This window comes from Jaculus jaculus, chromosome 5, assembly GCF_020740685.1.
Source record: "Jaculus jaculus isolate mJacJac1 chromosome 5, mJacJac1.mat.Y.cur, whole genome shotgun sequence".
Lineage (NCBI taxonomy): Eukaryota > Metazoa > Chordata > Mammalia > Rodentia > Dipodidae > Jaculus > Jaculus jaculus.
The window spans coordinates 66,485,207-66,498,622 of NC_059106.1; the positions used below are offsets into that span (position 1 = coordinate 66,485,207).

Consider the following 13,416-nt stretch of genomic DNA (forward strand, 5'->3'; position numbering starts at 1 on the left):
GCTAGTGATTGTGGGTATAAAATTGTAATGTTGGGCTGGAGAAATGTCTCAGTAGTTAAAGGCACTTGCTTGCAAAGCCTGATGAACTAGGTTCTGTTCCCCAGTACCCATGTAAAGCCAGATGCCCAGAGTGGAACTGGAGTCTGTGGTGGCAGCAGGTCCTGGTATGCCTGCTCTTTTTCTCTCAAGTCAATGAATACTTTTTTTTTTTTTTTTTTGGTTTTTCTATGTAGGGTCTCACTACAGTCCAGGCTGACCTGGAATTCACTGTGTAGCCCTCAGGGTGGCCTTGAACTCACAGTGATCCTCCCACCTCTGCCTCCTGAGTGCTGGAATTAAAGGCATGCGCCTCCACACCCACTTGATAAATCCATTTTTTTAAATTGCATTGTTCCCAACAACTTCACAGGCTAGGACATGAAGAGGAAATGGGTTAATATTCATGAAAGCTCCTGGTAAGTTCCGTGGCATTTTGTTCTTTGGCTCTAAGTATTTGTTCTTCTTCCTTTAGAGTACCCTGCAGTGTCAGAAAGCGAGGGCTTTAGCACCGAAGCCAATGTGAGAATGTGTTACCTACATGTTGTCTTGTTTCCCCATAGGTTCCAGGAGCTTGATCTGAGCAAGGAGGCCTTTTTCTTTCATGATACCCCAAAGGAGGAAGAGTGGTTTAAGGCTGTGTCAGAGAGCCTTCATCCAGATGCCAAGTATGCAAAGGTAAGAGAGGCACCAAGAACCTTGAACTTTATGTTACCGTATAGGGAGTTCTAAGGTACATTTTCATTCTGTCTTGTTTTATTTTTCAAGGTAGGGTCTTGCTCTAGACAAGTCTGACCTGGAATTCACTATGTTATCTCAGGCTGGCCTCAACTCACAGCAATCCTGCTACCTCTGCCTCTCAAGTGCTGGGATTAAATATGTGTGCCACCACACCCCAGCTGGCTGGCCGGCCAGCCTCCCTCCCTCCCTCCCTCCCTTCCTTCCTTCCTTCCTTCCTTCCTAATCCTAATATATATTTATTTACTTATTTGCAAGCAGACAGTAAGAGGTACAGAGACACAGAGAGAGAATAGGTGCACTAGGGCCTCTTGCTGCTGCACACCAACTCCAGATGCACACACCACTCCATTTTTCTGATTTTACGTGGGTATTGGGGGTTTGAACTTGGGCCATTAGGCTTAGCAAGCAAGTGAGCCATCTCTCCAGCCCCATTTTTACCCTTTCTTTGGCCTTTTTTTGTAAACCAGTCCTCCATCATTCTCACATTGCTCCAGCAGGCCACGTCCAGGTGGAAGAGGCAAGGCTGTGGTACCTTCAGCTGCTTAGCTTATCATACAGATGCTCAGTGGGTTGAAGAGAAGCTTACCTTGTACCCTGGCCTGAAGAGTGAGCCATGCTAATACTCTTTGCCAGCTATGAGATGCTTCCTTTGAGATGTTCTGGTTTTCATCTTCCATCGGATGCCATCATTTGAGTATTTGGCTCTGTTTTCCAGGTGAAGCTCATCCGACTAGTTGGGATTATGCTGCTGTTATACGTCAAACAGGAACATGCAGCCAGTATCTCAGAAGTGGAAGCTGAGACTGTTGGGACAGGAATCATGGGGAGGATGGTGAGTCCTTGCTCTTTTTTTTTTTTTTAAACATATTTATTTACTTATGAACAGAGAGAGAGGAGAATGTGGGACATGCCAGGCGAACTCAAGATCCATGTATTACTTTGTGCAGCTGGCTTTACTTGAGTACTGGGAAATCAAGACAAGCAGGCATTACAGGCAAACGCCTTTAACCACTGAGCCATCTCCTCAGCCCCCGAGTCCTTGGTCCCTAGGTTCTGCACTCAGCTTCCCGTGATGTGGTGACTGCACAAGCCCTGGCTCAAGGGTGCCGGAGTTGCAAGCTGAGCTAGCTGTACCCTCAAACCAGGCCAGACTGAACTGACTGTTTAGAAATCATCTTAGTCATCTTCCACCTGGTTTGTCCAACTTATCCTAGCACCTATCCTAGTAGTTACTCACCACTACCCTTGCAGTTACTCAATACTTGCTTAGTGGTTACTCAATGCTATCCTTATCGTAACACAACACTATCTGTGTACTCAGCACTATCTTATAACCCAATAGGATCCTAGTAGTTACTCAACACCACTCTAGTAGTTACTCAAACTCAACACTGTCCTAGTAATTACTCAGTGCGAGAGCCTCTGGTTGATCCTGTCCTAAAGTCCTCATAGGATGGCTCAGAACCGTGTCAGGTCACTAAGGGAAGCAGAATGCTGACATATTTGCAATTCCCCCATCTTTCTGGAGGCTGTTCCAAGAGTACTGCTCTTGGGGTCTGCTGCAGGAGCTAAGCTGTCCTTGTGGCTCACCTGTGCTATGGAGAAAAGAATGGTAGATTGAGAAAGCCAGGTTCTGTACTTAGCTTTCTACTGACTGAATGGCTAGTCATTTTGTCTTTGTGGACTTGTATTTATTCTCATCTGTAAACTACAGATAATAATCTCCTAAGACTAAGACAAAAATAATTCAGACTAAGACAAAATATTTTGAAAGTTTTGGGTTTAAAAGACTGATATAGAGTTGGAGAGATGGCTTAGTACTTAAATTACTTGCCTGTGAAGCCTAAGGACCCAGATTTGACTCCCCACAACCCAAGTAAGCCAGATGCAGAAGGCCATGCATGTGCATAAGGTCACACATGCATACAAGGTGGCACACGTGTCAGGAGTTCGATTGTAGTGACAAGAGGCTCTGGTGTACCAATTCTCTTTCTCGTTCATGAAAAAAAGACTGAAATAGTGACTTATTTATTTATTTATTTGAGAGCGATAGACACAGAGAGAAAGACAGAGAGAGGGGGAGAGAGAGAATGGGCACGCCAGGGCTTCCAGCCTCTGCAAACGAACTCCAGACGTGTGCGCCCCCTTGTGCATCTGGCTAACGTGGGACCTGGGGAACCGAGCCTCGAACCGGGGTCCTTAGGCTTCACAGGCAAGCGCTTAACCGCTAAGCCATCTCTCCAGCCCAACTTTTTTTTTTTTTTTCAGGGTAGGGTCTTATGAATTTACTACATAGTCTCAGGGTGGCCTCAAAGTCACGGCAATCCTCCTGTCTCCGACCTCTGTCTCCTGAGTGCTGGGATTAAAGGTGTGAGCCACCATGCCTGGCTCATAATGAAGTTTTGAATTAGAATATTTTAGTGTATGTACTGCCAACGTGAACACAGGGAATTTCTTTTTTCTCTTTTTGTTTGTTTTTAGAGGTAGGGTCTCACTATAGCTCAGGCTGACCTCAAATTCACTATGGAGTCTCAGGGTGGCCTTGAACTCATGGCGATCCTCCTACCTCTGCCTCCCGAGTGCTGGGACTAAAGGTATGTGCCACCTGCCCAGCCTCCTACCTGTGCTGGGATTAAAGGCATGTGCCACCATGCCCAGCCCCCCTTTTTATTTATTTATTTATTTGATAGCGACAGACACAGAGAGGAAGACAGGTAGAGGGAGAGAGGGAATGGGTGCGCCAGGGCTTCCAGCCTCTGCAAACGAACTCCAGACGCGTGCGCCCCCTTGTGCATCTGGCTAACGCCCCATAGTCTTCTTTCTTAACTCGTAAATAAGTAATACTTAAAAAAGGGGGGGGGGGGCTGGAGAGATGGCTTAGTGGTTAAGTGCTTGCCTGTGAAGCCTAAGGACCCCGGTTCGAGGCTCGGTTCCCCAGGTCCCATGTTAGCCAGATGCACAAGGGGGCGCACGCGTCTGGAGTTCGTTTGCAGAGGCTGAAAGCCCTGGCACGCCCATTCTATCTCTCTCCCTCTATCTGTCTTTCTCCCTGTGTCTGTCGCTCTCAAATAAATAAATAAAAAATTTAAAAAAAATTAAAAAAAAAAAAAAAGAAAGAAGACTATGGGAACGTCAGGGCCTTTTGCTGCTGCAAATGAGCTCCGGGTGCATGTGCCACTTTGTGCATCTGGCTTTACATGGGTAGTGGGAAACCAAACCTGGGCCTGCAGGTTCTACAAGCAAGTTCCTTTAACTACTGAACCATCTTCCCAGCTCTTGAGTTAGAATTTCTTGCTATCATCTTTTAATAGGGGAACAAAGGAGGCGTGGCGATCAGGTTCCAGTTGCACAACACCAGCATCTGTGTCGTGAATTCCCACTTGGCAGCCCACACAGAAGAGTATGAAAGGAGGAACCAAGACTATAAAGACATCTGTTCTCGAATGCAGTTTCATCAGGTTGATCCGAGCCTTCCCCCTCTCACCATCAGTAAGCACGAGTGAGTCTGAGCTTCTTCCCTACACAGTTCAAATGTGATGTGCAAAGCTGTGGGCTCTACATCTTGTTGGGAAGGTGGCTGCTGGAGTTGGGGTATTTACCAGCTCTTGGCTACTTGCCTCTTAGAAATTCCTAGGTTCCTAACTTATTCTCCACTTGATCTTAGCCCAAAAGGCCAAGAAGTGATCCTAACTTACTCTTCAGCAGGCTTCTAGGACCATTCCCAAGCATCATTTGCCCCTGGAGAAGTGTAAGATTTATTTTAATGTGGATCTGCCATGCTTGAATGCCGTGAACAAAGCAGGCACAGGGTAGGCATGTCCTGCCCAGTTTGGAGCATCATGTTCTAGGGTTTGATGTCTGTTTTCCCCAGAACATGCACATTGACAGTTGGACCTGTGCCTGATTACCTGCACTCAGTTGTCCTTTGGTCGCGATTCTGCTTTGCAAAGCTATGTAGCTGCAGCTGCTTGTGCTAGGTTTTTAAAAAATTTTCTTTTGAGGCAAGTCTAACAGACTAGCCTTTCTTTTTTTTCTTCTTTGTTTTTTTCAAGGTATGGTCTCATTCTAGCCCAGGCTGACCTGGAATTCACTATGTAGTCTCAGGGTGGCCTGGAACTCATGGCGATCTTCCTCTGAAGTGGGATTAAAGGTGTGCACCACCATGCCTGACTTTATTTATTTATTTATTTATTATAGGGAGAGGTAATGGGCATACCAGGGCAAATGAACTCTAGACACAGATGCCACCTTGTGCAGCTAGCTTATGTGGATACTGGGGAATTGAACCTACATCCTTAGGCTTTGCAGGCAAGCATCCTAACTGTTAAGCTACTCTCCAGCCCCTGGCCTTTTCTTTATGTGTGTGAGAGAGAATTGGTGTGTCAGGGCCTCCAGCCACTGAAATTGAACTCCAGACATGTGCACCACCTTGTGCACATGTGCAACCTTGTGCGCTTGTGTGACCTTGCACACTCATGTCACCTTGTGTGTCTGGCTTATGTGGGATCAGAAGAGTCAAATCTGGATCCTTAGGCTTTGCAGGCAAGCACCTTAACTCCTAAAGCTCTCTCTCCAGCCCTCATGCTAGTTTTTTTTTTTTAAATTATTTATTCCTTTACAAGCAGAAAGAGTGAGAATGGGCATACCAGGGCCTCCACCACTGCAAGTGAACTCCAGGTGCATGTGCCGCTTCGTGTATCTGGCTTTAAGTGGGTACTAGGGAATTGAATCTGGATCATTAGGCTTTGCAGTCAAGTGCCTTTACCACTGAGCCATCTTTCCAGCCCTCATGCTAGTTTTTCTTTATTCCCTTGCTTTCATTTATCTCTTTTGGTCTGAATTCAGAGCCTTAGAATTGCAGACCTTATGGTCACAGTTGATGCTTAAGCCACTTCTTTTATAAAGAGGAGGAAGCCACTGAGCCATGGTGCCTGCCAAGGAAAAGCCAGTCACATTTCTCTGCCTGTTTGCCACAATGGGACTATCTCTGACTTACATTGGTGTCCTGGAAGCTGACAGAATGGCTTTTCTCCCACAAGGGCTCTAGCAGGGAGCTTGCCTCACAATTGAGTTCTTCCATTCGGGCAAAACTGCAGCATCCTACTTTGTGAGGTTGCAGCTTGCATGCCAGTCTGTTTGTTTTTTCCCGCAGATGCATTGATTTGGGGGAGGGAGCATACTGCTGTGCAGGTTGTCTGATGACATGGTTGTCAAAGCAATGTTAGACTTCATGGTATATATGATGTCATCAGGGAGCCCTGAATTTGCTTTTCCCAAAGCAGCTGGTTTTATAAACCACCTGACTTAACTCTGCCTGGGGCTGCAGACCAAACCAGCCAGTGTTATGCTGGTGGTTAAATTCAGGTTCCGCTGTAAAAGACGAGCTTTGTTTCTGAGAAACTTTGTCTAGAAACAAAGGCTGAGAGTGTGTCTTAAGGTCTGGGATGCATGTGTAGGCAGAGGGTAGCATCATGACATCATTTGGTTTGGGGTCTCTGTGTCTGGCATGGCTCCCAATTCTTTTTTTTTTAAGTTTTATTTTTGCCAATTCTTGAGTTTTAAAAAAATAATTAATTTACAATCATAGAAAACTGAGAGGGAAAGAGAGAGAGGGAGGAAGGATGAGCACTCCAAGGTTTCTGGTTGTTGCAAACAAACTGCAGGTGTTTATGCCACTTTGTGCATCTGGCTCTACGTGGGTACTGGTGAATTGAACCTAGGCCATTAGGCTTTGCAAGCAAACACCTTAACCACTGAGCCACCTCCAGCCTAATTCTTTTTTTTAAATTTTATTTATTTATTTACTTGAGAGAGTGAGGGAAAGAGAGAGAATGGACGTGCCAGGGCCTCCAGCCACTGCAAACAAACTCCAGATGCATGCACCACCTTGTGCATCTGGCTTACGTGGATCCTAGGGAAATGAACCGGGGTCCTTTGGCTTTGCAGGCAAACACCTTAACCGCTAAGCCATCTCTCCAGCCCTCTAGCCTAATTCTTGTTCTTTCTTACCTCATCCCAGTAATGGAGTAAATTGTTGTTTTGCCCTTAGAGTCAAGGTCTCACTTTGTAGCCCAGGCTGGTTTCAAACTCTCCATACTTCCTCCTCAGCCTCGAAGGTGCTGGCATTACAGGCATGTTCTAGGCCTGAGTTTAGATCTTTAGATCACACATGAATTGTCAAGAACTCAAGGCTGCTTATAATGATCTTGGGCCAAGATAATCAAGTGAGCAGAATGTTGGACATAGTGTAAAGTGGGATGGGAAGAGAACAAGTTCTGGAATGGTTAAGTTACTTTCCCCACCCAGCTCTTGGTCAAGTCTCAGAGGCCTTCTGTGAGAAGCTCCGTGGATAGGATGGATTAAAGTCCCTCCTAAACCCTATTACCTTTGTGCTCTGTCCTCACAGTGTGATCTTGTGGCTGGGGGACCTCAACTACAGGATAGAAGAGCTGGATGTGGAAAAAGTGAAAAAGCTCATCGAAGAGAAGGCCTTTCAAACCCTGTATGCATATGATCAGGTACAGAGGGTCACCCATGTCCTCTTCAGGCAGCTGCTCCCTCACCTTGAGGGCACAGAAAAGCCTGGCTTCTCAACCACTGGCCTCTTCTCTCAGCTTGACAGGTCTCCCTGAAGACCTGATGTGACCCAATCATTTCTTTGTTTCATCTACATTTCTTTCTTCCACAATGGCTTCTCTATTAGCTCTTTTTTTTTCTTTTTTTAAATTAGCTCTTTCCTTGAGGTACCTTTCTCCCTTTTTGTAAGAGCATGCTCTCTCTCTCTCTCTTTCAAGAGATCTGGAGCTGGGGCTAAAAGGGCCTCAACTTCAATACAGAAACTACTTGGTCTATTTAAGGTGATTTAATAATTTTTCTTATAATGAGTCTCTGTTCCCCTCATTTGTTTTCTCTCCAGATTTCTTCAGGTAAGCAAGTGCCTTCCTTCCTTCCTTCACTATCAGAGTCAGCCTGCTGTTCTTCTGGTGTGTCTTTCTCAGAGCATTATCCATTTCATATGACAAGAGAAATATTTTTCTCTCTGTCTTCTGACTATTCCTTTCACTACATTTTAAACCAGCTCAGGTGGTCAAAGTGATTCAGAATGTGAAAGTCTCTATTCTTTTTTAGTCTAAGCCCTACTTCTATGTTTAAAATAACTGTAGTGTTATTAGATCTAAATCTTTGTGTTGGGCTGGAGAGATGGCTTAGTGGTTAAGCGCTTGCCTGTGAAGCCTAAGGACCCCAGTTCGAGGCTCGGTTCCCCAGGTCCCACATTAGCCAGATGCACAAGGGGGCGCATGCGTCTGGAGTTCGTTTGCAGAGGCTGGAAGCCCTGGCGCGCCCATTCTCTCTCTCCCTCTATCTGTCTTTCTCTCTGTGTCTGTCGCTCTCAAATAAATAAATAAATAAATAAATTAAAAAAAATCTTTGTGTTATCTTTCTCCGCTCCAGTGCAGCTTAATTAAAAGAGAAGAATCTTTTTTTTTTCTTTTTCTTTCTTTTTTTTTTTGTTTTTTGTTTTTTTGAGGTAGGGTCTCACTCTAGCCCAGGCTGACCTAGAATTCACTCTGTATTCTCAGGGTGGCCTTGAACTCACGGTGATCCTCTCACCTCAGCCTCCCAAGTACTAGGATTAAAGGCGTGCGACACCACACCCGGCTAAAAGAGAAGAATCTTAACTTTGCTCTTTCTTTCTTTTTTCTTTTTTTTTTTCAAGGTAGGGTCTCACTCTAGCCCAGGCTGACCTGGAATTTACTACGCAGTCTCAGGGTGGCCTTGAACTCACGGCGATCCTCCTACCTCTGCCTCCCAAGTGCTGGGATTAAAGGCATGTTCTACCACACCCGACTTGACTTTGTTCTTTCTTCATGAAATAATTTATTCCCCTGTTTTTTTTTCTCTTCAGCTTTTATACTTGGTAAATTACTTCTATTCTGCTTTATTTTATTTTTCTTCTTCTTCTGTGGTATATATTTTTTTTTTTTGGTAGTTCGAGGTAGGGTATTGCCCTAGCCCAGGCTAACTTGGAATGTACTATGTAGTCTCAGGGAGGCTTTGAACTTACTGCAATACAGCTACCTCTGCCTTCCAAGTGCTAGGATTAAAGGCATGCACCACCACACCCGGCTTAATTTTATTTTAATTAATTAATTAATTAATTATCGTTTTTTTGAGTTAGGGTCTCACTAGATCTAGCCCAGGCTAACCTGGAATTCACTATGTAGTCTCAGGGTAGCCTTGAACTCAGGGTGGTCCTCCTACCTCTGCCTCCCGAGTGCTGGGTTTAAAGGTGTGCGCCACCATGCCTGGCAATTTTATTTTATTTCTATTTATTCTCATAAGAGAGAGAGAGAAAGAGAAAGAGAGAGAGAGAGAGAGAGGGAAAATGAATGGGCATGACAGGGCCTCTAGCCATTGCAAACGAACTCTGTATGTATGTGCCACCATGTGCATCTGACTTATGTGGGTTCTGGGGGATTGAACCTGAGACCTTGGGCTTTGTAGGCAAGTATCCTAATTGCTAAGCCATCTCTCTAGCCCACTGCTGTTCTACTTAATCACCATGTCTGCATTGATCTTATCTGTTCCATATCTGTCTGTTTATTCCCTCTGTGTTTTGGATCAAGGCATTCTACTATCCCTTGAAGTTTGACACCTGTCTCCACTTGCCACCTTTTCAGTCTTTTCTGAAGTAACGCCATCTATTTTTGTGTTGCCTGCTTTCTAGGTGGCTTTAGTGTCAAGAAGCATCTGCGTACATCCATCCCTGGTTATTTAAATATTTATTTATTGTTGCATGCATGTGTGTACACCCACACACCAAAGTCTCTTGTTGCTGGAAATGAATGTCAGATGTACTGTGTGCCTGGCTTTATGTGGGTGCTGAGGAATTGAACCTGGCCTGGTAGGCATTGTATGCAAATGACTTTAGCCTCTGAACCAGCTCAGGCTCCTGATTTTTTAATTTTCCTGTTGCTTTTCCTTTGATAATGTTTTTAGAAAAATCATACTTTCAGGAAGTTAACAAATGGTCTTCCCTTGGTAGTGGACCTTGTCCTCCACATTGTCGGTGACAGTTCTCCCACTAGTCCACGCAGTGGCAAGCTTGGTGCTCCATGGAAGAGCAGGCTGCCTACTGTTTTTATCACTTGCTAAGAATGCCATGTGGACAGAGCTCCTAGCTGTTTCAAAGTGTGTAAAACACTGCTCCAGACTGACAGTTAATCTTTCTAATGTCCTGTGAGGAAGGTTCTGTTATAAACTCAAAATCTACAGGTTGGGAAACCAAGGCTCTAGAGCATCCCCTAGTTCACATAACAGGTTTTTTTTTTTTGTTGTTGTTCTTCAAGGTAGAGTCTCACTCTAGCCCAGGCTGACCTGGACCTCATTCTGTAGTTGCACAGTGATCCATCTACCTCAGCCTACCGAGTGCTGGGATTAAAGGTGTGTGCCAGCATGCCTGGCTCACATGAAAATTTGACAACAGGACTGGAGAGATAGCTTAGTGGTTAAGGTGCTTGCTTGCAAAGCCTAAGAACTCATCTTTGAATCTCCAGGTCTCACCTAAGCCAGACGCACAGTGACGCCAATGCACAATGTCGCACATGCACACAAGGGGGCACACATATCTGGAGTTTATTTCCAGTGGCTAAAGGCCCTGGTGCACCTATTTTTCTCTCACTTTGAACTTGGTGTATGTAGCCAAGGATAACCTTAAACTTTTGCTCTTCCTACTTCTATCTCCCAAGTGATGGGATGAAAGGCGTATGCCACCACTTGTGTTTATGCAGTGCTGAGGGTGGAACCCAGGACTTGATGCATGCTAGACAAGCACTCTACAAGCTGCGCTAACTCCCCAGCCTGAGACCCTGTCTATAAAATCGATAAAGGAGCCGGGTGTGGTGGCACACGCCTTTAATCCCAGCACTCTGGAGGCAGAGGTACGAGGATCACTATGAGACTACAGAGTGAACTCCAGGTCAGCCTGGACTAGGGAGACCCTATCTCGAAAAGCAAAAACAAAAACAAATCTATAAAAGAAGAAGGGAAGGAAGGAGGAAGGGAGGGAGGGCGGGAAAAGGAGGAATGAAGGGAGAGTGGGTGAGTAGGTGGGTCCACGTAGACTGACACACACCTGTAGCCCCAGTTCTCAGGTTGCTGGGTGGGTAAAGATTATGTGTGCAGGGCTAGCCTGGACTGTATAGTGAGAATGAAATCCTATTTTAAAAAAAGAAGAAGAAGACATGGTTTGGGGAGATGGCTCAATGGTTAAAGGTGTTTTCTTTTATTTTTAATATTTTATTTATTTATTTGCAAGCAGAGAGAGAGAGAGAGAACACAGATGTACCAAGGCCTATAGCCATTGTAAATGAACTCCAGATGCATGTGCCACATTGTGCATCTGGCTTTACATGGTTAAACCTTTGTCCTTAGCTTTTGCAGGCAAGTGCCTTAACTGCTAAGCAATCTCCCCAGCTCATAGGTGCTTTCTCTTTTTCTTTTAATTTTTTTAAGGTTATTTATTTATTTATTAGAGATGGGGGGTGGAGAATGAGAATGGGCGCACCAGGGCCTCTAGCCACTGCAAACAAACTCCAGATGTATGTGCCACCATGTGCATCTGGTTTATGTGGGACCTGGAGAATCGAACCTAGGTCCTTAGGTTTCAAAGGCAAACACCTTAACCGCTAAGCCATCTCTCTAGCCCAAAGGTGCTTTCTTGCAAAGCCTGCAGGCCCAGGTTTGACTCCCCAGTACCCACCAAAAGCCAGATGCACAAAGTGGTTTATGAGTCTGGAGTTGGTTTTCAGAGGCAAGAGGCCCTGTTGCATTCATTCCTTCCCACCCCCAGTCAAATAAATAAAATTATATTTTTAAAAAGTAGAAAAAAGAAAAAGCTAAGGTCTAGTGGTTTCTACCTATAATTGCAGTACTGGAGAAATGGAGGCAAGAGGATTGTGATTTCATTTTTTAAAATTTATCTTATTTGTTTATTTTTGATTTTTTGAGGTAGGGTCTCATTCTGGTCCAGGCTGACTTGGAATTAACTATGTACTCTCAGGGTGGCCTCAAACTCATGGTGATCCTCCTACCTCTGCCTCCCTAGTGCTAGGATTAAAGGCATGTGCCACCACACCCGGCTCTAGTTTTTATTTTTTTTTATTTATTTAATTTTTATTAGCATTTGCCATGATTATAAAAAATATATCCCATGGTAATTCCCTCCCCTCCCCCACATTTTCCCAGTTTTTATTTTTTAATCATTTACTTTGTGTGTGTGTGTACACATGTGTTCATGAGTGCAGGGGCATCGGGCCACAGCTATGGCTCCTATGTGGGATCTGGGGACTTGAGCTCAGGTACTTAGAATACTACAGCAGGCACTTTATCTACTGAGCCATCTGCCTTTGCCCTTACTTTTATGTTTTTCCTTTTTTTTTTTTTCTTGAGGTAAGATCTCACTCTAGCTCAGGCTGACCTGGAATTCACTCTATAGTCTCAGGGTGGCCTTGAAGTCACAGCAATCCTCCTACCTCTGCCTCCCAAGTGCTGGGATTAAGGGTATGAGCCACCACACCTGGCTTTTTTTCTTTTTTTTTTTTAATAAGGTAGGGTCTCACTCTATCTTACGCTGACCTGGAATTCACTATGTAGTCTCATAATGGCCTCAAACTCAAGGTAATCCTCCTACCTCTGCCTCCTGAGTGCCAGGATTAAAGACGTGTGCCACTATACCTGGCTTTATTTCGGTTTTGAGGTATGGTCTCACTCCAGCCCAGGCTGACCTGGAATTCACTTTGTAGTCCCATGCTCAAATTCACAATAACACTTTTACCTTGGCCTCCCAAGTGCTGCTGGGATTAAAGGTGTGCACCACCATGTCCAGTTTATTTTATATACGTGTGTGTGTGTGTGTGTGTGTGTGTGTGTGTAAGCATGCACAGGACCCGTGGTATGTGTGTGGGGGCCACAGAAAAGACAACTTCAAGGTGTCTGTGCTCCACTTTCTTTGAGACAGGATTTTTTCTTTTTTAGGATATTTTATTTTTATTTATTTATTTGAGAGAGAGAAAGAGGCAGAGAGAGGGAGAGAGAGAGACAATAAGATGCTTGCACCACCTTGTGCATCTGGCTTATGTGGGCCTTGTGGAATCAAACCTGGGTCCTTTGGCTTTGGAGGCAAGTACCTTAACTGCTAAGCCATCTCTCCAGCCTGAGATAGGATTTCTTGTTGTTGAAAATGTCCTGCTAGACTACAGACTGTCAGATTAACTGGCCTGAGAGCTTTGGGTTCTCCTGGCCTCACCTCCATTGTCATAAGCACTGGGATCACAGACACTGCAGAATTGAACTCAAGCCAGCAGGATTCCTGGGGTTTGCTGGCCAGCTTCTCGAGCTCTGGATTCCAAGAATGACTTTGTCTTGAGAGAATAAGGGCAAGAGTAATAACATGACACTGACTTCTGGCCTCCACATGCATCTGGCATTCACGCCCGCACACATGTATGAATACTCGTTTTGTGTACCCGTGCACACCACACACAGCCACTCAAAACCAGGCGAAGGAGTAGTCAGCTTGTTCCTCTTCCTAGGAATTTGTTAACGAACTCTTGTGTGGCCTTTTACTATGAGCTAGAG

The 13,416-nt window shown here is 44.9% G+C and overlaps 1 protein-coding gene across 1 annotated transcript in view; it reads left to right on the plus strand.

The window, feature by feature from the left end:
* Inpp5b (inositol polyphosphate-5-phosphatase B) overlaps nucleotides 1-13,416 on the plus strand; it is an 84,035-nt gene that overhangs the window by 48,525 nt on the left and 22,094 nt on the right. The window contains 4 exon segments of the mRNA XM_045150230.1: nucleotides 600-714; nucleotides 1,493-1,609; nucleotides 4,089-4,276; nucleotides 7,184-7,295. Of these exon segments, the coding sequence (XP_045006165.1) occupies nucleotides 600-714; nucleotides 1,493-1,609; nucleotides 4,089-4,276; nucleotides 7,184-7,295 (532 nt within the window).